The 27,912-nt window shown below is 37.7% G+C and overlaps 2 protein-coding genes across 3 annotated transcripts in view; one reads left to right on the forward strand and one right to left on the reverse strand.

Annotated features, from left to right (window-relative positions):
* Nucleotides 1-851: 851 nt before the first annotated feature.
* Nucleotides 852-23,746, reverse strand: LOC146489627 (exocyst complex component 8-like). The gene is made up of 21 exons (XM_085103544.1): nt 23,643-23,746; nt 23,372-23,527; nt 22,480-22,575; nt 20,623-20,699; nt 20,034-20,176; nt 19,145-19,224; nt 18,576-18,649; nt 17,685-17,952; nt 15,714-15,763; nt 15,465-15,558; nt 13,227-13,278; nt 12,284-12,428; nt 11,622-11,674; nt 10,386-10,513; nt 9,816-9,946; nt 8,753-8,872; nt 7,548-7,656; nt 6,110-6,204; nt 3,753-3,848; nt 3,324-3,395; nt 852-2,274 (listed from the first exon to the last, which is right to left on the reverse strand). The coding sequence occupies exons 1-21, from the start codon at nt 23,728-23,730 to the stop codon at nt 2,164-2,166; spliced, it is 2,238 nt and encodes a 745-aa protein (XP_084959670.1). The 5' UTR covers nt 23,731-23,746; the 3' UTR covers nt 852-2,163.
* A 14-nt stretch (nt 23,747-23,760) lies between these two features.
* Nucleotides 23,761-27,912, forward strand: part of LOC146489628 (exosome complex component 10-like) — a 29,304-nt gene continuing 25,152 nt past the window's right edge. For both annotated transcript variants that reach the window (XM_085103531.1, XM_085103533.1), the window contains exons 1-2: nt 23,761-23,884; nt 27,587-27,723. In XM_085103531.1, coding sequence (XP_084959657.1) covers nt 23,801-23,884; nt 27,587-27,723 — 221 coding nt within the window. In that variant the 5' untranslated portion in view covers nt 23,761-23,800. The remainder of the gene's footprint in view (nt 23,885-27,586; nt 27,724-27,912) is intronic.

The raw sequence follows: 27,912 nt of genomic DNA on the forward strand, positions 1-27,912 counted from the left end.
AGTTTTAGAAAACACCTAAGGCTTTGTCTCAAATGCGTGTTCAATGGAATTCGTTTTAAAGAAAAAAAAAACCACGTAAGTGCCTCATGATTGCATAAGTGTAATTTTCACGCTGTTTATGCGCCGTACACTTTTCAAGTTTCACGAAGAGTTCAAGAACCGTAAGAAATCGCTGGCCAGGGTGATACTAATGTGAGGTGAGTATGTAGTGGTGATGGTTATTTAACACAGGTTCCGTTACTGTATCAGGCTGATTTAGTAACAGAACGGGAGCGTAAGTTGACAACGGCGCGCGCATCAAGAATGCACATATAGTCGAAATAGACTCGCATCCAGACTATTCCGTGCGCTCTCGCGTCCTCAAATGACATTCCCGTTCTGTTGCTAAATGCAGCAATCCAAAACACAGCTGTGCTGTCTGCAAATGATGAACATTGAAACGCGTTGTTTGATAAGCTTGTTTATCGTTTATTGGACAACATACAAGCGGACTAAAGAGCACCACTGAAAGAAACGACTACAGCTATCAAAAGAAAATATATACAATAATTTTTAACTATTTACAAAACAATTATTTCAGTTACATATAATTTGTTTGCATTTATGTCTAACTTTTACCTTTCAAATAACTATCTTCTGTCGCCTGCTGGTAAATGTCTGTGACATAGTATCTATTCTTGAAGTTCTGTCCGAACGATTGGTGTGCCTTCTCGGAGTATGATGTAATGTTGTTGTTGTTGTTTTTTTTTTTTTTCAATAACTCCTTTAATTGAGGAAATTGCTAATGCCTTTGGCATCTAGTCAAAATCCTTGTTTATTTCAACATTTTTCGGTATACTTTGTAATCCAAACACTGCGAACAATGTTTGTGATGGATGGCAGAGTTAGGATTGAAATGACCCAATTCCATTGGAAATCTTCATTACAAATGGTATGTTTATACAACACTTTTCAATTCATTTTAATAAAAACTGGCAACTTAAAGAGATCTGGAATAGCGGTGATGCGTTGATTAAATTTTCAAAACTTCAAAACAAACTTTCAAAACAATCGTGCGTTTCTCTGATTGTCTCAAGCATAAGTCTTATAAATTCATTTTTTCCATTAACAGAGGCAATGTCACTTTAATTTTGTCATGAAATGGAAAGTCACTTGTCATTTGGGAAATTAATGTTAATCTGGCAAGAGTTCAAAGTGGAACAGTTGAAAAGATTGGAGAACAGCTGCCTGTGCTCGGCGCTCGTCGTGTTTATGCATACAGTTTTAGCCGTACTCTTGTAGACAGCTGTAGAGCACCTTCCCGGTTCAAACATTTCCTTCTGTATTTTTCGAGAAAGAAGTGCTTGAGCAGATCGGAAGCGTCGGTTTTGTTGATGCTTGTCAACTCCAGTGTCTTGCCATATCGATCATTGTACCACGCTTGAAGGCGGAGAACAGCACTCTCAGTTCCTTTGACAGTGTTCTTCGCGATCTGCTTTCTCTAGAACTCTTCAATCTCCTCGTCGTCTAAAATTACAATACTACTTCTTTTCTTATTCGGCTCAGTTTGGGTTCAGATTCGTTAGTTTTTGGATCGCTATCTTTATTCAGCGACTCTCCTGTTTCGGTTTTGGTATCGATGTTCTCAAACAACTCTTTGAAAAAAGTACCGCAAATATCAAAATTTGGTATTTCGCCCAATTCACCACCACAGGAAATGATATGGGACCTCGACAACTCCTCTATTGAATTTCCACCTTTTTTCCTGTTTCAATTAAACGATTTTAGACACGAAAAATAACGAAATTGCCGGCAAATTTCAAACATCCCGAAATTTGTTTGCGAGTGAAAAATGTTACCATGGATACGTTCGCAGGTGGCAAGAATATGCATTTTGACCAGGCGCGAAATGATTTCTTTTCAGTTTTACTTGTCCTTAATAATGGAGGAATCGTGATACAAAACTAAACGATTTTGAGACAGCAAAACCGCATTATATTGACGGCGTCAATATAATGCCAAAAAGGACGTCAATAAAGCAGTATTGCAGTATTGCCGTCTCAAAATCGCAATTAGTTTATAAAATCAACTGTTACATTACTCGTCCGAGTTTTCTGTCAGCAATGGTCCAGTGGGCTGAATTAAACGTTGTTATGAATAACATTCCCATATTCAGTATCTGTATCAGCTGGCATCCTGTCCCTCGGCATCAGGAGAGCCAGTGCAAGGAGGCATGGCCTGTAACCGCTTCAGTTCACTTTGTATTTTTAAAAGCCGACTCCCGTTGCTACCCAGCTGCAAAATAATACGTGGAAAAATTAGTGAACCAAAACTACAGACAACACTACAGAGCGAACAGTAGAAGGGCGAATGAATTGCATCGATTAATCCTTACGGCCGTAGTTGGCGTTTGTTAGACGGTGCTGTGGTCAATTAAAGATCTATTCCGTCACTAAAGAATTGAAACACTCGGTTGACACCACTCAGGAGGTGGCTGCTTAAGGACGGTGTCTACTAATACCGAAGTATTTTTACGCGGTTTATGACTATGCAGGGAAAGTAGATCTTAGCAAGGGCTATTGGAATCCAAAAAGAAAATTGGGAGTAACCACGAATTTTGTAGAGATAATTAACCAACAAGTATTCTAAAAAGCTGTAAAATATAAAGGAATGTATGGCGTTTTTTCCCAAATTGAAGCTTTATTATCCCTAAAAAACGCATGGTCAGACCCAATTTTCTTTTTGGATACCAAAAGCACTTGCTAAGTTCTGCTTTCTCCGCATAGTTTTAAACCGCGCAAGAATACCCCTGTATTAGTAGGCACCACCCATAGGAAACCCGAGTATCTAGAGATGCGCAGAACGTATGCGCAGTAACAAAAGTAGCCCCGTCCTTGCTTTATGTATGGCGTAATCAATATATATCAAGTCAGGGTTTTAGGGCTTTTAAAAATCCATGACTTTCCATGACCTTTTCAAGTTATCCATCACAATGTGTTCGCATTTTAAGGTGTCAAAATATGCAGTGTTTATTTCTACTGGGTGAAAATCTGTTTGTTGGTTACTTTTCGTGCTTTCTTACTGACCCACAATTAAAATCCATGACTTTCCAGCCCTGGAAAACGAAATAACAAAATTCCACGACTTTCCAGGTTTTCCATGACCCGTACGAACCCTGCAAGTTATTCCTAACGCACAAATTTTTACTACAAAGAAACACCAGATAGCACATTTGAAAGCAAAAAGAAGCAGGTTGATACAGATCACAAATTATCCTCCTGACAAACAAAAGAACTCCTTGCCGTGCAAGAGACTCGACTTGAACTAAAAGTGACGCTACAAACCTTTAATTTCTTTTTAACAAGCGGAAGGATGGTTTCTAACACAAACGAAGCATTCTTGAGGATAAAATCACGCTGAAGTAAAAAAAGAGGCATAATGACAAATGAAATGTGGATCACAACAACAGCATATCAATTATAAGATGAAAACTTGCAGAATATTGTTATTCACTTTGATCACTGTAAAATACCCTGACCCAACCATTGTACCACATAGATATATAGAAGATATAGTAATAAGCACCAAACAAAGTCAAACAACATTCAACACCAAGGCAATAGCAAATCCTGACGTCCAATCTATACACCTATCTCTCCATAATTTGACGAGACTGGACATTTAGGGGTGTAACCAAGCTTTCTTAGAAGCATTTCTCTTCACTTTCATTTCCACTCATTCATTTACTTATCATTAAAACCCATGTTTCGTACCTGATTTGAATAACGACCAGCTTTAAGAATGCCGTCAAACTGGACAACTTGGTTCTGAAACAAGTCACCTATAGCATTCACAAACGTTTCCTGAAGCTGAAAGGTAAACAATAAACCCATGTTTGTTAACAAGATCCCTTTTTCTCACTCGTGATCCGTAACTTTAGATACCATATGACCGGACCAATGTCCCAGCATATGGCGGACCATGGGTGACCTAAGATCTCCAACTAATATCTCTTTCCTCTTGGGTCTGTTCTGCCAGCCCTCTGTCCATATGGATATTTGTCACGGCTGTAGAGGGACATTGCACGAGTTACCCCTTGTAGCTTTCACTATCTTATGATTTTGTCGCGGCCTGACAGAGCTAGAGATGGATCTGGGAAAATATCATGGCCCGTAAACTTTTCTTAGCATTGTCCGCTTATAGTCATTTTCATGGTTCTAAACTTAGGAGCAGATTTAACATAGAATTAAGAAATAATTTTAAAACAATAAAGCATTATTACCATAATATTAAGGCTTTCGGTGTCATTGATTTCCTGTCATCATTTTTTCCAGTAAAAACATCAAAGTTATTTAACTCTTTCAGAGTAGAAGGGTTCAGCATAGTTTTTGACAAGGAGAACTAAACTACACCGCTAACTATTACATTCTTTCGCTCTCTCACTAAATTAAAAGCGCGCGCGCTAACAATCAATCTTAGCTTCGAGATAGTCTGGGTACTAGAGTGTGACGTTATCGTTTGAATAAAACGTCGTGTTCAAATAATGTCGCGAGCTCGGTTAGATAAACAAACTTAACTGTTTTATCAAAGGAGCCAGGTAAAACGACTCAGTTTTAGCTGTTAAAGTTTTAAAGGTGAGCTGTAATTTGCCTTTCTTCAGCTCCGTGTTTCAACACTTTACATTTTCAAGTTGTTTCATCTACGAGAAGACTTAGTCCAGCCAGCTTTAATAATGCAAAATAAGAACTCTTCTTCGGCAGACGCCGGACACTCAGGTAGAAAGAAATGATAAGTTTAAAATTTGCTGAAACTGCATAGAATGATACATGTCAGCTCAGGCACGTAGGGCCAGCTGTGGTGCCGCAGTTTGAAACGTGTGGTAGAGAGATTCACCCTGAATTTATCCATAATTTTCTCCCTCGCTAAGATGTTTTACACATTTCCTTCGTGGTTTTCGTTGTTTGGCGTTTTTTGAACTCTCTACCGGGTCTGTTCACTGTGCCCCTGACGAGATTGACAGACCTTCTGAGCAGACCGTAGCTTTATTTTGCTTTAGTCACTCTATGCTGTTTCTTAATTATTTTTTTGGTGAGCTCACTGAAATACGTGCATAAGGTTTTAATTGTTACTTAACATTAAGTAATAAGGACGAATGCTCGTCGCTTCTCACTCGTTCCGAAAAGATAAGCGTTTTAAGTTTGCATTAAAATATCAGAAAATCAATTCAAATAAAAACACCTATGGCTATAAACAAAGGAGCTGTCCAGTCGGTCGTTCAGCTGTTCATCTCGTTTCGCGGGTTCGTTCACTCGGTGTTTCGTTCGTTCGTTTTTACCGGTGAGCGCTCGGTGGACCGTTTGTTCGTTAACTCAATCATTCGGCCATCCGTTCGCACGTTTGGATGTTCGTTCGTTCGGGCTTCCGTTTGTTCGTTCGTTTGCGTTTCTGGTTTGTTCAGTTGTTCCTCCGTTTGCCCAGTTCTTTTTGTTATCCATGGGCATAAACATGTTATAAAGAATAAAACTTAACCATTTAAAAGCTGTATGAAAACATTACGAAGAAGCCCTCAATTCAAAAACAACCGTATAATCGGCATTTGGTGCTGTTCTTTCGGTCGTGCGGTCATATCTAATATCCATATGCACAGAGGACTGAAAATTAAAACTCCAATAAGAGATACACACTAATAGCCCTTTTCAAACCAATTATAACCGTGCAATTGGCTTCTTATGCTGATCTTTCGGTTATGGGGCTGGGTTGACTTTCGGTCATGTGGTTTGTTCATTACAGCTGGTATACATGGGGTTTTTTGTCTGATTATTCGGTTAGTCTCTCAATGGCCCTATTGGTTTCGGCCGGCTTATGTTCACTCCTCTTTCCGTCTGTCTGTCCCTTCCCATATAAATCCGTATGGTTCAGTTATCTTCACTAGTGCTACTAGTGACACGGTTTTCTACAAACAAATTAACTTTTTATATGGGCTTAATCCTAAAAGTTTAAAAGCTATATTAAAACATCAGAAGTTTTCCCTTCGTGTTTTAATATTAAAGCTGCAATGCTATAGAGAGAGACTTCATCTCTCTCCTCTGATCTGACACACAAAGCCAGGACTGTCTTACATGGTACGTACCTGTGGTGTGTTGACACGTAACCCATCTGCCACAAATCCCAACACTCCTTTAGTAAATACTACAGTAGCACTGCTCAGCTCCACCTTTCTCCTAACTGGGAGATAAAAGACATAAGTTAAGTGGTTATTGACTAAGTTTGAGAACCCTGTGGAAGAGACGGGCAAGGAAAAATAAAGGAAAATATTTCTAGATTTCCACCAAACAACCTTGTTACAGGGTAAACTTGAACATTTTTTAAATGATAATAGTAATAGTAATAATAATAATAATAATAATAATAATAATAATAATAATAATAGCTTCATTTCTATAGCGCTCATATCCTGAGCTCATGGCGCTTTACAATGCAATAAATAAAAATGATTTACATATCTCAAGCATGAAATAAAATATATCAAAATCTAATTACAATTCACAAAGAAAAGGAAAAGAAAACAAAAATTCACATGTTAATTAGTTTGCTATTAAAATTAATATATAATGCTAACAATTTATGCAAAAAGCTAAATATACATTCTATAAGTATCGACATATGATACATGTACAGATTTTAACATCGTTTTACAAAAACATTGACCTACTCTCTAAAATTTACGCAAAAAGATTTGTTTTCAGTCCTTTCTTAAAACTAGTTACAGATGGTGACTTGCGCAGATCAAATGGTAGTGAGTTCCACAGTTTAGGGGCGCACACTGAAAAAGCCTTGTCCCTGTAAGTTTTCGTGAGAGACCTAGGCTGTTCTAGCAGCTGCTGAGATGCGGACCGCAAGTTCCTCGAGCGCGTTCGATAACTAACTTTTTAAACATGAAAAGGTGTGTGACCAGTCGAAAAGAGGAGTGAGCGGCGAGAAAACTCTGCAGTACTCGCACAACCAATCAGAATGCGTGATTCAATTCATCAAGAGGATGCCACGGGCAAAAGAAGTGTGGTTTGACAAATTACAAAACAGTTAAGGACGATGCCTACTTTTGCTACCGTGCATACGTTCTGCGCATCTCGAGATACTCGGGTTTTTTTATGGGTGGTGGCTACTAGTACAGGGATATTTTTGCGATTTTTGCGCGGTTTAAAACTATGCGGAGAAAGTAGAACATAGCAAGTGCTTTTGGTATCCAAAAATAAAACTGGGGGGGGGGGGGGGTACCATGCATTTTTCAGAGATAATAAAGCTTCAATTTGGGGAAAAAAAACGCCATACATTGCTTTGTATTTTACGGTTTTTTAGAATAATTGTTGCTTAATTATCTCTATAAAAATCCGTGGTTGCCCCAATTTTCTTTTTGAATTCCAATAGCCCTTGCTAAGGTCTACTTTTCCCATAGTCATAAACCGTGCAAAAATACTTCGTTAGTAGGCACCGTCCTTAAAGAAAACATGAAGTGAAAAGGTTTATTGGAAACATTGTTTGTCATGTAAGTCACCCAAGCAGACACTCACCAACAAAAAATGTTTCAAAATCTGTAATGCCGCAGCTTTCCATTTCTCCACACAGTGTGGCCAGTTGATCGCTTTGTCCTTCAAAGTCCATGGGTCTCCAGTTAGCTTCCTGCAAAATGCAAAACGTACAATCAACTTTTTGGCAGCTGCACTAAACTGCATTTGAAAATTATTCCCCAACTTCTACACTGCTGTTTAAGGGGGAGGGGGGCTACCTTAGCTAACACATTGTTACTATGGAAACTCTCACTTCCACAGTGCAGTTGTTTGGATCATCAACCTTTATTACAAAAACAGTAAATGCTTATGTCAGGTTATAGCGAAGGCTGGTATATCTCAGACTCGGAACTCTACCCATTTTTCTCCGACTTTTAGAGATTTTTCTCTCTAACATAACGTGAACTTTATATCAACACGAATTTTTGGGTAGCCAGAAAAACTAATATCTCTGTGTGTTGTGACGATTTTAAAATCCATCCGTTCACCCTCATACATTTCACCAATAAAGCGCCACAGAATAATGGAAAACAGAGTATCACAAAATACCATCATGAACAACTCTCATTTTGTAGTTAAGTGAGCCCCCCCCCCCCCCCCCACTCCCTTAATCACTAAAGCTACACATAAAGGCAGTTGGAACTCAGTAGAACAGCAACAACAAAATGTATAGAGGAGCCTTACTTGAAGACATTCAAAGTAGGCTAACCACATATTCTTGATCTGCTTCAGTTAAAAAATGAAAAACAAAATTCTATGTTTAGATCTCAATTACGCCACTCAACCGTTGCCTACAACTGCCTGCACCTTACAAACGACTTATTGGTAACATCAACAACACAGACAAACAATAGACAATTTGACTAAGAATAGACCAACGGACTTTTGACTTATAAAAAGACGGATCGAAAGGGTCGAAATGCACCAATCACTTTTTACAGTCTTTACAGCCAATAACATCACCGCTTAACTGAAAAACGACCAATAACATCTCGACTTCGTTCACCAATCAGGTCAACAACCAGAGACATATATACCATCTACTGACGTTCCACAATTTACTTGACTTTGAAGATGACTTCCGCTCAGCTCGTCCAAATGTCAGTCAATGCCACGCGGGTGATTATAATTTACGTACTTTATAATAGATCTCAATCAATAAATTTAAATATAAAAAGTGACAAATGGCATCATGTATGCAAACATACAGCGGCCCTGTGTCTTGCAAACTTGACCATCTGGTCTCTAGTGTCAAGTAATGCCTCGGCAATGTCCATCTTAAGCATTTGCTGCATTGAGAACGTCAAGTCCAGGCCTATCTCATGTAGCTAAACATTAAACAAAATAACAACAATGAGGGGAAGTTTAGTTTACTTTTATTATTTTTCTAAGCTATTTTAGCCATTTCCCGTCATGATTTCAGTGTAACACACAGGGTATTAGTAAATGAAAAAAACAAGTTATGCATTATTCGTTTGACACAGCGGTATGTGAACTTGAGTAATTTAGTACTGAAAAAAGACTGGACCATTGCATACGGCAATTCCCAGAGTTTCGATTGGCTCGGCGGCCAAGGGATATCAGTCATTACACCATGTACAAGAAGTAGCGTTATGAAATCGTCTTCTGGTCTTTGTTGCAAAGTGAACTCAGCAAGAGCTAACAACATTTCATGGTTACTTTCAATTAAGCAATTACTTGTTGGATTGGCTCTTCACACCTCATTGGTTACCTATCATATCATATCCATGCTATTGGAATAATTATTAAATGTAACAGGGAAATGATAAATCAATTTATTATCTCTCAGTTAGTACGCGCGGTGTGATTGGTCCATTTTGCGGGCCGTATTTCTTTGTGCGGCCCGCTAAATTTCCCTTGACTTCAACTAGTTTCCTTTCCGGTGCACCCGATTAACCCCATACATCTAATAAATATCTTACTAGCCTCGCTTTCTTGGTCTGTACTGTAAGTTACAGATCATCGTTTTTCCGTGTTCATTTATGGCCCAACCGCGACGAGGATTCGTAACTTACAGTACGGAACGAGAAAACGAGATAAGTAAGAGGTATATAATTTATAGCCCCATTCCATATGCATAATTGACTACTGGGTGAATGAGAATAAGGATAGTGGTTGTATTTTTTTGTCTTCATTGCAAGGAATCAAACCATATGAATACATGTTTGGAAGTAGGAATGTGTTTACATCTACTAACAATGACTGGCCATCACAAGAAACAGTTCATATTTGCTAGTTGTGATGACATACCTTTTCACACTCTTGTTTGGCCATACTGACACACACACCAATAGCTGCCAAACCCATCTCCCTGCGGAACACTTGGCACGAAAAACGGGACACAAAGTGCTGAAGCTCACTATTTGCCCACACTACAAAGGCTGTTGAAAACAACACAACAAAACCCATTGATGAATAATACTGTGCAGATCTGTATTGACAAATCAGTCTTCAAATCATCCAGCGAAACAAAACGGTCAAAAGCTTAAAATTGGGCGAGGTTTTAACCTAAAAGTGGTTCAATTGTAGTTTATGTTCTAAGTGTGTGGTGCTAATGACATGATTTACGCTGAGGCAATAAACTATTAAACAGATAAATCTCAAGTTGAGTGACTGCTTAGCAGACCTCAGAAAACCCTGGAAACCCTGATAGGGTTTTGTTACGATCAAACTGCAACATTGAGCTAAAGGTAAAATGACAACAAGTGAATTGATAGTTATTGTCACAAATCTGGTTTATAACCCAATAGATTTTCGGTCACTGAATCATCTTAAAGAAGATTATAAGCTATGAATCCAACACGCTGATGCATCACGGACCTGAGCTGAATCCTCTGTTAGCTGAGAATACTTGATCAAACTCCTTGCCAGTTTCAATAATGCTGCTGAAGAACGCACTTGACAACTTGTTGATGTACAGTGACGTAGCTCCTTCAATCTTTAGTTGTCTTCAAGAAAAGAAATGTAAGAAAAGAAGGATCAATTGTTACAGTGTACATTGTCAAAAATATCCGTATTGCACTGAAACTTTTCAAACCAAAATCCAATTTAAAACACAACCAAGACATACATTTAACCCAGACATGAGCAATGTTAACCAAAAGGTCATTTAATTCGTTCCTAGAATTGAAGGCTTGAGAGCATAACCAACCCAAATTTGGGCAGAAGTTATGAAATGGTTAGGCGATCATGATGTTAGAATTGAATTGCTTTCTGTTAAAGACATAATGTTAGGTATTTTAGTGTGTAAAGATGATCTGTTTATCAATCACATATTGTTACTTGCGAAACGGTCAAAATTCAGGATGCAAAAAAGTCATACCATCTTTCAGAGTGTTCACTGCGAATATTACGTTGGTTTTCCAGCTTGAGACAACAATCACCAGATCAAAAAATAAACTCCCCATCCATCTCGTAAAATGGAGCAAATACAATAAGGAGAACGAATCAAGTTAGCTTTCTCTTTCCTTCAGTATAAATCATTCTAATATTTTTACTTTACTTCATCTTTTCGCAAGAGATACGTTATGATAGTTTGCAATGTGTGTTTGAGGTCCTTTGTACAAATGTGTGTGTGTGCAATTTAGTTTAAAAACAACTGTAATCCTATTACATTAAAATAAAAACTATTAAAATACAAAAAAAAAAAAATAGAATAAAATAACCAACCCAAATGACTTTTCAGAGCTCAGATTCACCAGAGATTTTGCGTGTCACGTTGTGGCCTCGATTTCCTTCAGGAAACGTTGCTCCAATATTTTATTCGCTGCTTTGCGCTTCGTTTTGTGATAAAAACAGAAATCTTGCCCATAGTCATAGGTTTTTATTGCAAATTAACGAAGCTGCGGATAAAACATTGGAGCAATGTTTCCTGAAGGAATTCAAGGCCTCATGCAAAAACTCTGATGAATCTGAGCTAAAACAGAAAAAGCAATCTGAAAAGTCATTTGGGTTGGTTATACTCTCAAGCCTTCAATTGTAATAGTTCTGGTGTGCTTTTTTCAAAACTAAACAGTAACACATGTCCAGTTTGTATGTGTACAGTGTTTTATGTACCTGAGACTATGTTTAATGGCTTCACTTCTGTTCCTTAAGAACAATTCACATGCCTGCAAGATAAAAACAAAGTCGAGGAAAAGATTGTTGTTGTTCATTGTGGTACGTACTTTGTGGCAAAGTTTACATCGGAGAAACAGGTAGATCCGTACAGGAGAGAATCAAAGAACTCGACAGGGATATACGACTCGCCCATACCTAGAGTACCAAGACTGCCGCCGTTTCTAAACACACCCACGAGACCAGCCACTATCTACTTTGGGACAAGGTAAAGTCTATTGATCGAGACTCACTGGTACACACGTAGGGTTAGGAAGCTATCCACATAAGACTTCAAACTAATAATATCAACAGCAGGGTGTGAAGCGCTTTAGGGGTCCAAAAATATAGTAATATAGGACTCAACGACCTGAAAATATAGGACAAAACCCACCAACACTGCAGTAATCCGGCAGTAACTCATAGGCCCAACGTAAGGACGTTCCTCTTACTTCACGCTGGGCTAGTACAAAAATGTTTTTGTCGGGAGGGGGGGTGGAAGAGGATGCTTATTAACTTTTTGGGCTTTCAGAGTGGGCGCTTATTCGAGGGTGGGCAGTTAACCGACAACGACTTTACTTAGTTATTTTATTATTGATCTATTTATTCTTTTGCCAACACACCTCAGAAGCTCTCCCTAATCGCACCAGTAATGACACGGCGCGTCGTGTGGCTCGTGGTCCCACATGAAGTAAAAAACTTCGGCTGCAGTCCAGCTCGTCAATAAGAGCCTCTACTAGTAGTTTGACTCGGCGATCCAAACGTACTCTGTTCACAGAAAAAATAGCCATCATAAGTGAATAAAATTTAACGACAATAAGTTTTCTTTTCGAACAATGCATCACTTGATTATCTACCTTTAGTTAATGGAACTTGAATTCATGAATAAAAAAATATTACAGTCTTGAAATGAGTAATACATATATGTAAGAAATACATTATAATAAGCTAATTGTCAGAGATTCTATGCCTATCCCATTATTAAATAGTACCAGAGTAATGTTGTGTATTTACACTTAATCATTTTACCAAGGCTTACAGAACTTTACTGGTGTCAAGCTACTCAACTGTGGCATATTGTGAAGTTGTTTGTAAAGTGTGCATACTGACTCAAATAACCAAGGTATTAAACTTGTCAACAACAGCGGTGAAAAGAAACAATCTTGGACAGTGATATCTTTAAGACACTGTTAAAACAATTTCGTGGAAGAATTTACAAACTTAGGTAGCGCAGTATAATGTACAAGTAAGGATGCAGCATTTGTGTTCCATGAAACCAATTGAAAGTGATATGAAAACTGCTAAACGCGTGTTGAAAAATTATGCAGGTCTATGTCATCTTGACCTCCACCATCAAGCTGAACAATGCCTGATCACAGTGTAATCAAATCTTTTACTTCAGTAAATTTTCTATTATTATCGATATTATCGATGGCATTTACCTACGGAAGTAGTAGCTCTGAGACTGCATTAATATACTCGAGTTTTTTTTTTTTTTTGGGGGGGGGGGGGGGAGGAGGGGGCAAGAGCATGGGACTTCATTTAATTCAGTTATAATACACATACTTGATTTCCTTTGCTGCTTTAGAGCTACTGTTCTCTTTTAAATACTGATTTGCTGAAAACATAAAATAGCAAACAATCAAATGAAAGTACACAGCATGCTGGTTTCCCTTGCAGTAAAACTGATGTACTGCCAAACAGACAACAAAATTTCATGGTAGGTGAAGGCTAATTTAAGAAGGTATAGGTTGTCATGACTCTTAAGTATGAATTGAAAAGCCTGTCCATGGCCCATTTTCTTGGCTGCAACATTGTCATAGGCCAGATGTTTATGCCTGAATCTGTAAATTTCTAACTATACAGAGTGTTTCAAAAGTTCGTCCCGATGTAAAGTTGTTTATTTCTTAAACAAATCAATTGTTTGTTAGAACTTTTTCAATAAATTGAGGTAGATAATTTATTAAAATGGGTGGCAATAGCAATTTCAATTGTCAACTTGATGCCTTTGTTTCGATTTTCGCGCCAAATGTACACACGCGCGTTTTCCCACCATTTTTTCGCGCCCTTTGTGCATGTTGTTCCTTTCCCGAATTTGTTGTTATTCTCTGATTTTTTCCTGAACTTTCTGTTTTCTCTGTTACGAAAATGAAGTCAGACATTGTTTATGCTAGAGCTCAAGCAGCCATATTACGATCATCTGGTCATTCAGTCAAAGAAATCGCTAAATTGACTGAACGTTGGGTGAACAAGTGGTTGAAAAGACAGTGCTTCGAAGACAAACCATGACGCGGGCGACCGTCTGTTTTGACGAATTGTGCTCGAAAATCAATCGAGAAAGCGAAGTACAAACGGAACATTTCAACAAGGAAGATTGCCAAGAATCTTCAGCAGAAAAATATCCAAGTTTCGAGCATAACGGTGTGGAGATACATGACTAGGAAAGGATGGAAGGCTTTCAAGCGAAAGAAAATACCTCTGTTGAGCGAAAAGCAAAGAAAAGCCCGTTTGAGATTTGCCAAGAAATACGCGAAGCTGACAGCAGAGGATTGGGACAATTTTTTCTTTACAGATGAGTGTCCTAAATATCTTTTCCAGTACTCAAATCCAAAAAACGATATTGTATGGGGCTCGCAGGAATGTGATGTTCCTCCAGCTTTCCAAGTGAAGCAAAGTGCAAAGGTGATGGTGTGGGGTGGCATGACGGGTCGTGGGCTCACAAAGTTACACATGCTACCCACAGGCTAAACCGTAACTTCTGAATACTACATCAACCAAATCCTTGAGAAAGAAGTCAAACCGTTAACATCAAGGCGTCAGCTTACAGGTGGCCCGATAGAGAGGAAGCTGTTTAGCTCAAAGAAAGAGATGACATTCGTTCAGGATGGAGCACCGGCTCACACTTCAGAGGCAACTCAGAGATGGTGTCAAAAGAATCTGCCAAACTTTATAGCCAAGGATGGCTGGCCAGCGAACTCTCCTGATCTCAATCCCATTGAGAACATCTGGAGTATCATTGACGAGACAACGTACAAAGATCCAGCCCCCAAAACGATGAAAGAGCTGAAGAGGCGACTACGCTTTGCATGGAAAAATGTGACTCTTGACACGCTAAAGGAACTCGCACATTCTATGCCCAGGCGATTAGAAAATGTCATTAAAAATAAAGGCGGGCATTCTGGTTACTAATAATTTGTATGATCGAATGAAAAATAAGCAAAAAATAATATACCTAATTTTTAAAGAGGTAGTTTAAATAAATAATAAAACGTCAGAAGAAAACAAATCGGAACGAACTTTTGAAACACCCGGTACATGTTCTGGTTAAATTTATTATATACACTTGAAATATAAGTGGTTAATGAATACAGTGTTTTATGGCCACAAGATGATTGTGCCCTCTCACAGATGCTTACAAAAGTCTGTTGAACTGTGAACTAGATTCCAATGACACTGGACTTGCTCTTTCACATACTAGCTACATCCTTGCATGAACTTTTTTTCTTCAGTCAGTAAACTCAAAGCTTTTATAACTGTCCAAATCATCCAAATCTAAATCAAAGTGAAATCATAACTTTGAAATAGTATGAATGTCATGGCTTCCTACTTCAGCACATGGTCTACCATTTGATAGCATTAATAAAATTAATCATTGTTAATCATACTCTTTACTGGAATTACTAAGCAATAGAGTCTGATTTGGAATAAAATTCAAAAATTACAGTAAGAAGTTCAGCTTGTCTGTCAGATTTTATATAGCAGTCTTCTAATGCTAAGGAGTGCATGCATAAGAGACATACTCACTTCTGTCTATTAATTCCATTGCTCTTTCAAAATCTCTTTGTGCTATAAACATGTCTAAATCCTCTGGTAGATCTCTAAGCCAGCCTTTCCCAACCTGAAACAATTATTATAGTAAATTAAAGAAAAACAGACTCCTGGTTAAATCTACTTGTTAATTCCTCCAAAATGGAGAGCCTACATGGAGAAGGTGCTACATAGTACCTGAATTAACATAAATTACAATGCAGAAAAGAAATTAAATATAATTACCTTTACTATCTTTGAGCTACCTGAACCAGGTGAAGATGATGCCAGAGGCCCTGAAATCACACATGTAAATCATTTTATTCAAATTTAATTGTTGTGTCATTCTTTAGAATGAAACAAGTAATGAGGAATTGATACTATTGTCCAACTCCACTTCATAGTACTACTCAAACCGATATAGTGTGGCATTTGGTCTATTTGTACACTCAGCAGAATGTGGTAATTATTTGACGTACAGTTAGCTGATGCACACACCTCATCCCATTTCAGTTTTTGTCATTGTTGTAATTTATAAGGGGGCTTCAGATTACAAAGTACGAGTACCACGCTGTTAATCATTTAATGGGAGTTAATTTATTTCAAATGCTGTGTCACTGAATTGTATCTTTAGGTGGCTGACACTGGCTTCCATCCTTTTGCAGCACTTACACTTTGACAGATAATAGAACCATTCTTTATCACTTGATACAACAACAATGGTATCAAAAACATGCCTAAACAATTGTGAACATATTATGGTCATTTTCTTTAGTTGACATAGTAGGTTACAATAGCAATGGTGTGACCTGTTAAAAACACCCCTAATTTTACCTTTAAGGATGGTGCCTACTAATACCGAAGTATTTTTGCGCGGTTAATGACTATGCGGGTAAAGCAGATCTTAGCGAGGGCTATGGAAATCCAAAAAGAAGATTGGGGGTAACTACACATTCTTTTAGAGATAATTAAGCAACAAGAATTCTAAAAAACTATAAAAAATAAAGGTCTGCATGGCCCTTTTTTCCAAATTAAAGCTTTGTTATCTCTGAAAAATGCATGGTTACCCACAATTTTCTTTTTGGAAACCAACAGCACTTGCTATGTTCTGCTTTTTCCGCATAGTTTTAAACCATGCAAAAAAATCCCTTTATTACCAGGCACAACCCATAGGAAATCCGAGTATGCCGAGATGCGCAGAACGTATGCGCAGTAACAAAAGTAGGCACCGTCCTTGAGTGCTTATAACTCAAAAACGAGTTGGTGACCACATTTTTTATTATGGAAATGTAATTACCATGTTAACATACAATTTTTTTGCAAAGTTTAAAAGCCACCTAAAAATTTTTCAAAATTTAAAGTGGCTCTGAACCACTCTGGTAGAATATTTTTAAACTTTGCAAAAAATTGTGTCTACCATGGGGATCACTAACCACTTAAAGGTAAAATAAGGGCTGTTTTAAACAGGTTAACTGTTGCTATGGTAACCCATAATTTATGTGGAGAAAATGACCATAACTTGTTCACCAATAGTCATCATTGTATCATTATTGTTGTATCAATTACTGATAAAGACTGACAGTATCGATCCATCAAAGTGTAAGTGTTGCAATACATCACTAAAAGTTTATAACGAAATTAATTATGTTAAAACTACCCAAACTATTTAACATCTCACTACCATTAAATTTGGTAGACTTAATAGAGCTTAGTACAGTTGGCTACCGTTTTTAACATTCTTTTGTTCATATCAAATTAATATTTTAGAATATTTTACCTTGAACAAGGTAAGAAACTTGTAACAGAATATTAAAATGGAAGCCATTTTGGAATAAGGTTCTTACATGTATTTTAAAGGAGCTTAGAGTGGGCTGTTTCTTAACGTTCAAAGGCAAGCTGTTCGAGAGGACAGAACTGCAATATTGAGAACTTTGTTTTCCCGCCTCAGTATTAGGTCTAAGAATAAGGAGATTTTAAGATTGTGTGAGATTAAAATGGATCAACACAAAGAAAACCTCTAGCTATACAAAACTGAGCAAGAGTAGACTAGAATATTTGAACATCAACTTCTTTTATGTATGTACGTGCACACAAAAACACAAAATTAAAACAAACAAACAGAAAACATAACACACCCCCCTGTCAATAAGCTCTTCTGCAATAATTTTGTTTATTAATTTTAGCACGAAGAAAATTAAGTTTTGCAAATGAACCCACCTTCATCTTCATCAAAAGGATTTGTTGATTTCTTTTCTTTAAAAGGATTTTTGTCATCATCATCATCACCTTCATCATCATCTTCATTAGCAAAGGGATTGTTGTCCAGGAATGGGTTAGTACTATTTGAACTGCTGATAGTCCCTCCACTTGAGCTGCTGATTGTCTCTTTACTTGCCACCTCAGAATCTTCTTGTATATTAAGTTCTTGCTCCAGCTTCAGTTTAAAGTTCTTTTTACATTCTTCTATTTGGTCTAGCCACTCTTTCTGAGGAGCAAGTAAGGAGACTGTAAATTGTGCAAAGTTAGAGTCCGATAATTGGTTCAATACCTGAACTGTAAGTACATGCATCCTTTACAGAACCCCACACTTTACAGATAGTTAATATATAGCTGTACATGCAGCCAAAGTGATAACTTGGGAAATAACTTAGCATGACAAGTTCTATTATATTTTAATCACATCTTTTTTTAATGATCATGAGATATGCAGAGTGACTTATTGAGGTGAGATGCGTGTTGGAGAGCTTCATCATCCAAGGACATGTTTCTCTAGAATTCAAAGCCACCAAAGCCTAATTGGATTAATTATCTAGTGGAAAACTTTATTACTGCTGTATTATGATAGGATTTTCCTGAAGGAATTCAAGGCCATAAGCAAAAATTCCAGTGTATCTGAGCTAAAACAACAAAAATCTATCTGAAAAGTCATTGGGTCAGTTATGCTGTCAGCCCTTCAATATTGTTCAACACAATTTATTAGTGAGAAAATGAAAAAAAAAAGAACTTTCTTACATGGCCACCCCCCACCCCACCCTGAATACAAGTAAGTCCAGGGGTCCTTTGAATACTATAACATCATTATAGGTATAAATTGAAATATTTACTCACCTTTAATTGTTTATTGTCTGCTTGATACACATGGGTCTCCGGAAAAAGAAAGATCTTAAAAGCATTTTTCAAACCTAAGAAACAGTATTTTGAAAGTTTAAAATAAAGAATAGTTAGATCAAAGAATTCAAGAAAGCTGATCTTGAAAATGCTTCTGAGAATTTCTCAAAGCATTTCATAGAATACTGTTTATTACTCTGCTTAAACAGAATTCAAGAAGGTGCATGAAGGCCTGGGCCCAGTAAAGTTGTTCAAAGCCCGATTAAGCTACTCCTGGATTAACAACAACTTTGGTTCGAGTTTAATTACACAACAATAAAGATTTTTCAAAGAGATTATTGTCCCTCAGTTTTGACGTTGACTTGTCTTTACCACAAGCTTAACATTAAAGTTTAAAAACAACTTTAACGAGCGAGCAGAAAACCTCGGTTAACTTTTAATCGTGAATTAACGTTAATCGGTTTTCGAGCAACTGGGCCCACACCACTATCTGTTGACCACCATTCAACTACAATGCAACTTGAGACTGACTCTTTAAGTAAACTATTCTAAATACAAAAAATACACACCGTCAGCACTGGTCATATTCACCACAGCAACATTTTCAAGCTCAAATAAACAAATAAACTTGTAACGAACTGGACCTCGCCTGGGTAAACAGAAGATAATAACAAACACGACTGTTGCCATGAGTCGCTTTGAAATGGATGGTGGCATTCACGGTTGGTTACAATTAGTAAACTAAGGCCTTTTGGCATGACTTGAACCTTGGTTGATTGTTAATCTCATCATACAGAGATGATATTAAATTCAAGACTTAGCAAGATGGTGAGACTAGCATTGGTTTCTCTGAGCAATTGAGATTCTGAGATAACTTGACAACGAGACCCATGAAACTGAATAAAATATTGGGACACATACAATGTATTTTTGAAAGACCATTCACTACCCCTGCCATTCAATGTGCAGTTCCAGAAAATATCCATACTCCCCCATGGAAGGTTTTTTGTTTTACACCACCTTCCCCCTAGGAAATTCCAGTTTAGCTTCATACTTTGCTTCCAAACATTTTGACTTTTAAGACCCCCCTCCCCCTAGAAATTTCTGATGACCTTCCATTGGGTGGGTATGGATTTTTTTCTGGTACTGCACAATAATCTGCCACTGTATTATCCTGTTGTTACTATCTAGATTATTACATGATTGTCCACTTTAAATTATTCTGTTGCTTTTATCTACAGTAGATTGTTACATGATTGTCTTTTAAAGACAAATTAAAGTAAAAACCCTTGTGGGAAGAAAAATGGCAGAGCACTTTAAACAAGACCTTGGAAAATCAAACTTAGTTTTTGATGATCAGTCCTCATATTTTACAATGGTCTGTGATGGTTATTATACAATGAGCTACATGTATAATGACAGAATTTAATGAGACCTAAAATCCCGATTATCACATACCTGTTTTGAATAATGCTGGCTATTACCATGCTGTCATGTAACAAGAAAGCGTGTACTTTAAACCTCGGGAGAAAAGATTGTGGATCCATCTCGACCAGGTCTCCTTCATATACACAATTTATATCACTTATATCCATGACACTCTGATATCAAAAAAGAACAAAAATGGAGATGCAATTAACAATGTTACATTGACCATGATTTTGACTAAGGCAGGCATAAATTCAGATCAAGATGGTTATTCCTTGTAACCATTTTTAAGTGAGGGCAACTCACACTTACAGTTTTGCTTACATGTACTTGACAAGTAAGAACTCTAGTTGTTTCCACAAGAATTGGAATATCTGTCAATCGATAGTCAATGTTGTCTTATGAGATCTCCAAAAGATACCATACTGATCACCATGTTATCAACTTTTTAATGATCAGGATAAGATAATGAGATTCACTATTATTAATACATTGATGCTTCAATCCTGGCCTGGCCAAATGTAAACTGCCAATGCTATTTTTGTATCTGTCCCAGAAAATACTGGCCAGGATTGCTGTTACACCTGCATTCACCTTAACCTACTATGTATGTACTTACAGCAAGACCCTCAACAGACTCAATTGAACTGCTCCCTTTTTCATCTTTTTTGGAAGGTTTTGTTGATAAAGTGGAGTCTAAGAAAAGCACATCAGAGGGATGTTATTTTGAGACTAGAAATAGAATTATTATAAAATGCAGTTAAATGCAATTTAACGGAGTTAACAACAAGGAGCGCCTGTTCCATCCTGTTGGCCAGTGGCATTTGTGAGATGCGCATGTACCAAGACCCGTCATGCTCTGGGACCAGTATACATCTTAGCGTGGTCTAGTGGATTTAGCATTAAGCCATTTTGGTGTGTTCGGCAGCTTTTTAGCATGCTTTATTCAGCATGGAGGTATCACAAACATTGTGACTCGGTTTATAAGCGGTTTCTTCCCTTCCCCTTCCCTCCCCTTTTCCACTGATGTTCTCAGTGTGACGGATGCCTGCTTTCTTCCCTGCCGCGTGGGGGCTCATGGCTGGGTTGCCAGGATTTCCCAGCCATGGGAGCGGTCTCCATCTAGCAGCTGGCTGCCAATAGTGGAAGCTCCTGGGTATCACAGGCACTCAACCTCCACTTAGCAATGCAGTTGTTAATCTGCATAAATGTCAGACACTAACTACTCCTGACCAGTGTTTTTTCTTCTTTTTTTCTTTCTCCATTTGTAACAACACCACCAAAATTTGGTGTCCCTATTAGAGACAGTCTATAATTTAGCAGGAGTTCTTTTCACTAAAATTTAGAACTTTGCTGGTACTTCAACTCCTGTCTATAACAGCTGGGTGTCCATAAGACAGGAGTTCAATTGAATAGTTCTTTGTTATCCATTCTTTCCAGCTACTCAATCCTGTAAGCAGACTGTTTTAATCCACTTTTCCCCTCCCTGGGAGGGAGGAATGTTCATATGGGGAGGCTCTAACAAGAGATTTAACTTTATCAACTTTTATTAAATAAAGATGGTATCTACATGTATAGCCAACCACTATAGGAAACCCATAGGAACACGACTGCCAACATCACAGACTACAAATCCAATTTCTGTCACTTATATTCCTCTCCGTTTGGTTCATAAAAAAGTATTATTAAGTCTTATGGGTAAACAAAAATGTCTTATTAATGAAGTACATAAAAAAATGTAAAGCAACTATGTGACATCTATACATGTAGCATTTCTAACAGTATCCCTTACAGATACTTTTTTTATATACAGTAAACAACAACTTCATTGAAGACCTGTAGACATTCCTGGAATAACTTGTAATAATCCCTGCATTTAATTTAGTTAACAACAAGGACTTCTCTTTTAAATAGAATGCACCATCTTTCTCGACAATGTTTCTATCAATTATTGGATTTACTTTAATGGGCTATTTTCTTTAAATCATTAGGGATGGCGGCGAGAAGTTGAATATACTGAAACATATTTGTATGCAATACCTTTCACATGCATAAAACAAATGTATCCTTTTCTTATACTTCAAAGATATTGGTGTTATTGGTACAGCTGGACTATTATTTGCGATTTAATTTCTGCCAAGAATTTTTGATCAGTTATTATTAGCCTTGCTATTAAGTAATTGGGATTACTTCCCAACCTTTTGGTGCATAGTGATTAGTCTATTTAATATGTAACCCTTTAAAATACTGAAAGTGTAAATTTCCCTACCCTTTCACATACTTAGAGCGTAAAAATAGGGATCCCTTTCAGGTGGAGCCTAACCTTATAGCCCACTAGTAACCCCTGTCTGAGTTTATAAAGCAGACAGGGAAAACATTGCTCTGGAAAACATTCTCAGTTTTATGAACTCTGTCATATTGTTACAATGTACAGCTGCTGGTCATGTTACCAACTTTGCAGAGCTGTTGAGTTTACCTTGTGTTCCAAATAGAGACATATCTTCTTGGCTGGCTAGAATTGATCTCTGTTCTGCTAAGAAATGTCCCAGCTGATACATCTCAGCTTCCAGGTCTGCAGGTGTACAAAGCTAAGGAAATTGCAGTGTTTTTGAAGGTCCTTAATAATTAAGTGTGTAATTTACAATATGCAATATAATGTGATGTCAGACATGGACTCTTACATTTAAAATTAATGCATAACTGTCATTTAATTATCTAATTGTTTTGAAAGGTTTAAAAGACTAAAATGTTTAAAACTATTTCTGAATACTGTGAACTTTTTCCTTGCACCTCATACTTCAAGTAGAACTGAAGGTAGAAGAACTTGCACATTTTGCATGAGGTAATCGTTATAAACAAATATAATTGAATTATTGAGGTTATCGGAAAAATAGTTAAACACTTAGATACAGTGCAAAATTGGCATGCAACACTGTGGAAAACAAATTAAATTTGTCCATCTCTGGTAACAATTCATCCAAAACTTGTTGCATGTGATTTATTGCACCCAACAAATTTTGGGGTGGACACAACTTTAAAAGTTGCAAGCAAACGTGCACCCCATATAAAGGCCTTTACAAGTAACATGAATCCTGAGAAATAAGAACTAAAATGATTTTCCTTTATCAAGTTTTCAGTCCTGATGCATGATTGGTTCAGAAATTTAATAAAACAACACAACAATACTAGTACTGATTCACATGAAACTAGGCTAAGCGTACTTCAAAACTTCTTATTTATATTGAATTATTTTCATTGAACATGAATATTTTAAATATCTGTTAAAGGTCTTCTTCCTACTGTAATAGGTTCCCTGTCACTACATTCTTACTATACTGCCAAACGCGGTTTTAAACAATTAAGGATACATGATATTTCCTTGGATGTTTCGATGAACTGCATGTAATTCTTGTACACATTTTTCTTCAGACTAATAGCAGTTTCCTCGCTTAACGTCTGAATGCGTTTTCTATGATCTTGAAGCTCGGCATCAGTATCACATTGGGCGGACAAATCCCTCACATCTACATGAGGAAAGCAGTCAGAGCACTTCATACACAGCTAAACATTCCCAAACATTACACACCAGCTGCATATTAACACGCTACTGGAAATAAATGAAAAATTATTTTAGCTTACATTTCTCAGGATCAAAGGAAGAACTTGTAAATTTGAAAGCAAGCTGAGAAGGAGGTTGAGAAGGTACATCGTCCATTGACAGCGCCATGTTTGTTTTCGTGGGGTCCCGGAAGAGCACTGGGTACCAGTCTGTTACTGAGGCTTTATGAGGATTCAAGATGGCTGACCACATGGACCAGGAACAGTCCGGGACGAGCGAGGAGTTTTTGCCTGGAATTAGAGAGCTGAAAACATTTTCGCAGGTACGCAGACCAGAGTTGTAAAGAATTAACTCTGCAGTGTATGTTGAAGTACTAAAGTGAACCCATAAGTTTTCCACTGAGCGTTAGCCTTGGTAAGGAAAATGGCGATCGCGGTTCGGAGCGATTGAAGAATACCCAGCTTTTTTGGAAGGCCACAGATCTACTGTTCCCGCAGTCGATAAGTAATTCATTCTAAAGTAGTAGAACTCGTGGTCCTTCAATCACGCAGCTCGGTAGTTGATGAGATGAATTATTTAATCTGAGGTAGTAGTGAGCTTTTTCCTATGTTAGTACAACTGGCTGTCCTTCAGTCCTCCAGTCATGGAGTCATGACTGGAGGACTGGAGGAACAGTGTTTTAACTTGGATATTAAGTGGACTGGGTATTCTGCAATCTAGACAAGGTCGCACAAGGTAAAGAAAAAATCTTTGACTTCAGTGGGAATCAAACCCGCAACCTCCGGATTTGATTGTCTGTTGCTCTACCGACTGAGCTACAACGGGAGCCTCATAACTCAGTTAGTAGAGTAACGGACGATCAAATCTCTAGGTCGTGGGTTCGATTTCCTCTCCAGGTAAGAAAGACGCCAAGTAGCCTTTATTCATGCTTTCTTGGTCCAAATGTAGTTGATTGACAGCAGGTATAGTCTGAAGTCATGACTGTTCTGGGCCGAAAATTAAACAACTAGATAACAACAGGAATACTGTCACAGCCATATCTGAATCTAACAAACTGGAATGTGGGGAACACGCGAGCTGAAATAATGCGAGCTGCGAGCTGCGAGCTGCTAACAAAAAGATAAATAAATTTAAAAAAATCGGGAAATAAAAATTTACGCGAATTCATGTATCATCCTCGAAATACCGAAAACATGGACTCACGAGGAGAGCGCAACGGGAGTCTCGTTTGGCCCGTCACGCAATCCCGCTTTTCAGTCAGTATCAGGTCTTGTCTCATCATGACGACATGACTCTAGCCGAATAAATCTCGTAATTAATAAATTGTTGAAAGGGGTTGTTTGCGCAACATAAGCGGCTGCGAAAAGATGTGGGAAGAAAGCTACTAAGCGAACTGAAGGCCGGTCCTATTCTTTTTCCTATTACTATTATTATTATTATTATTATTATTATTATTATTATTTTTTATTTATTTATTTTTTTTTATTATAATTTTTTTTTTCTCGCAGCTCGCAGCTCGCAGCTCGCAGCTCGCAGATGTGAGCTCGCAAAATCCCCGGCCCGAACAAACTGCACGCTGTCTTTGAGCTGCAGCTATTTTGGACAACTTTTTTTACTTGTGCATATATAATGTACCTTCTGCCAAACACTGCTGTATTTCGTGCCTACTCGAAATCTATTAGTGAAGCTATGGTCAAAATGTTTACGAGTGACGGGAAAGGTATTACAGATTGTATGGCTTTATTTGGTTTTGTGAACAAATTTTTATCAATCTTTATTGAATTTATGACTGTTACACAAGCAGTGGTGTATTTTGGATAATGGATCTTAAACAGTGTATGGATTTTTCAGAAAAACATTAACTCTTCCAAACAACAGCTCAGCAGAGTTAATGAAGATAATGAAGTAGGCAGCAATTTTCACCAGCAGCCAGCTATTTTTCACAACCCTATCAAATGCAATCGGTCATTCTAATTCAGCCTGAAAGCAGTGGATGAAGAGTCACTCTGTGGATGTGCCACTGAAATTCCCATTTTATTTTAATTTATTTATTTATCAGTTAGCTTTGGCATATGTATGGAGTGCTATCTTAAACAAGGTTCTTTTACTTACGGTATACATGGTAGATTACTGTACCTAAATTTGCAGTAGAAGTTCTTGAGTCGTTCTACTATTGTACTGGAAGAGTAGATCTACACTGTATTTGTACTTCAGCTTGGTAAACCTTTCTGCAATAGGAACATAGGCATATTTGTGTCAAAGTACTTTAGCATACCTGCTAATTGGAGACACAGTTAATACCAAATAAATATTATTTCTTGACTTATTTGTCTGGGATTTGTATACCACATTAATTGAAGGTCTGAGAGCATAACCGACTTATGTCGAACTTTAGCGCGGCTTTCGATTTCGCACAGATTTGTCCGAATTTTGGCTCTCCCTGGTTTGGAAAACATTTCGCGGTTTTACAATCGTGGACAAAACTCCTTGAGAAAACCAAACACGAACAGAACAAAAACCACTTCCTTACTTCTCCCTCCCACCCCCTCCCCCTATGCAATGACAACCGAACACAGACAGCCAAAAAACCACTCACTTACTGTTTCTCCCTTCATAATTCTACCACAGTTACTTCTCCCTCCCCCCTCCCCCTTATGCAATGTTGATGTGGGAAGCGATGCTTGCCAGGAAACTGTTCGTGACCCAAAAGACAACAATGAGTCTACAAGTGAACGCGCTTGGAAGGCAAATTTTTTTTATAGGTTTTGTCCACGTCAGACTCGTTTTCCAAATTATCGGTAGGCTAAAAGTTTCCACTGTTCACGAGCCGTGTTTAGTCGCACCAGTTGTTGTTGCTATAAGTAACGTTTGAGATGATAACATGGTTTGCTTTTGCGGGTTGTAACAAGCCCAAAATAGATCAAGGCAGTCGGGATAAACAACTTGCGTATCGTACTGGCTAGTTGGTTTCGCTTTTGTTTGGTGAAGTTTGTAAACGCACGACATCTATGGATCTTTTGAAAAGTTATGAAATTGACGAATGCAGTTCACAGGAACTGGTGGAAATGTTGTCCAAAGAATCCCTCCTTGGTAGTGATGACTGTGCTGTGGCGAATTTTTCAATTCGATTATCATATCCCGCGGGAGCATCAGAGACAAATTCCGCCATATGCAAGGTGTTTTGCAAGCCTTAGTTGTGGTTTGCCAGGCTTGAAATTCGGTATGTAACGATTAACTTGACAATTTCAAGGCAATGATTCAATAAAAGTACGATTAACATAGATTTTCAACGGTTAACACCGAGTGGTCGTAAAAAGAATAGATAGTCTTTTCCTTTTAATAGAACTGCCGTTAATCGTTGTTAATCGTTGAAATGGCTGCATGTCTTCCTGTTAATCGTGTAAAATGCTAGTATTTTGCGTTATCAAGAGTGATATGTCGACAAACGGGACAAAGCTGGATTTTACGCCAGGAAATGGACACATTTTCTCTTGGAGAATGTAACTGTTTACATTTCGGACATTCCTGTCACGTACGTAGTAGTTTGTAACAGAATCAAATAAAAGCGTGACAGCATTCTTTTTGTTGCTCCCGCGAAAAACACCGCTTTCGTGTGCCGTGTTTCAAAGACAATGAGTGTATATTGAATACAAGTATTTAATCCTTAGTGCATTGTCCTTTTGGTCATCCAGTGTCTATAATGTTACCGATATATCTTTACAAGATGGTAAAATTTGTCAATGGCATTAATACGAAACACAAAGCGGCGTGAAAAAATACTGGACAATGGTTTTCAATCGAATTGCAGTTCACATGCAAAAGTTAGGACAAATCTGAGCTACATCGGAAAACGGGCTGAAATTCGACATAGGTTGGTTATGCTCCCAGCCCTTCAATTTTGATGCTGTGCAGTGTAGTTAAATTTTTGTCATATTAAAAATAACAACTTTTTGTTGAATAATTTGCAGCAGTGCAACATGAAAATTCATTGTCATACTCATAACATTCGTAAATGTTTTCTCAGGAATCTCTGGTCGCCATTGTTGAAGCCGTCAAAGCAGCTGGTAATCTGCCAGCAGCAGGAGAAGATCATGATTTTTACTACAGCTTCTCTGATTTCAGAGAATTCAGAACAGCTCAGGGGGCAAGACTTCTCAGCAAGTAAACAATATTGATATTACATATAAGCAACAGTTAAGGACAATATTTACCCTAAAAATGATTAAAAGCAAACAGAGAAACAAACAAACTCCCAATGAATTTTTAAACTCAGAACCTCTAAGTCACCCAAATTTTGCCAATGAAGTATGATAGTACAGGCCGGTAGAGTGAAGCCTATTGGTCCAAAGG

The sequence above is a fragment of the Pavona decussata genome, unplaced genomic scaffold (genome assembly GCF_977016875.1).
Source record: "Pavona decussata unplaced genomic scaffold, jaPavDecu1.1 SCAFFOLD_4, whole genome shotgun sequence".
In the NCBI taxonomy this organism is placed as follows: Eukaryota; Metazoa; Cnidaria; class Anthozoa; order Scleractinia; family Agariciidae; genus Pavona; species Pavona decussata.

Excerpts from the sequence above, each read along its gene's own strand:
- LOC146489627 (XM_085103544.1), bottom strand. The coding sequence starts at position 23,730 with ATGGCGCTGTCAATGGACGATGTACCTTCTCAACCTCCTTCTCAGCTT. Across the intron at positions 11,675-12,283 it reads GATTAGGGAGAGCTTCTGAG|GCATGTGAATTGTTCTTAAG; the intron begins GTGTGTTGGCAA and ends TTTATCTTGCAG. Across the intron at positions 9,947-10,385 it reads TAACAGAGGATTCAGCTCAG|CCTTTGTAGTGTGGGCAAAT; the intron begins GTCCGTGATGCA and ends TGTTTTCAACAG.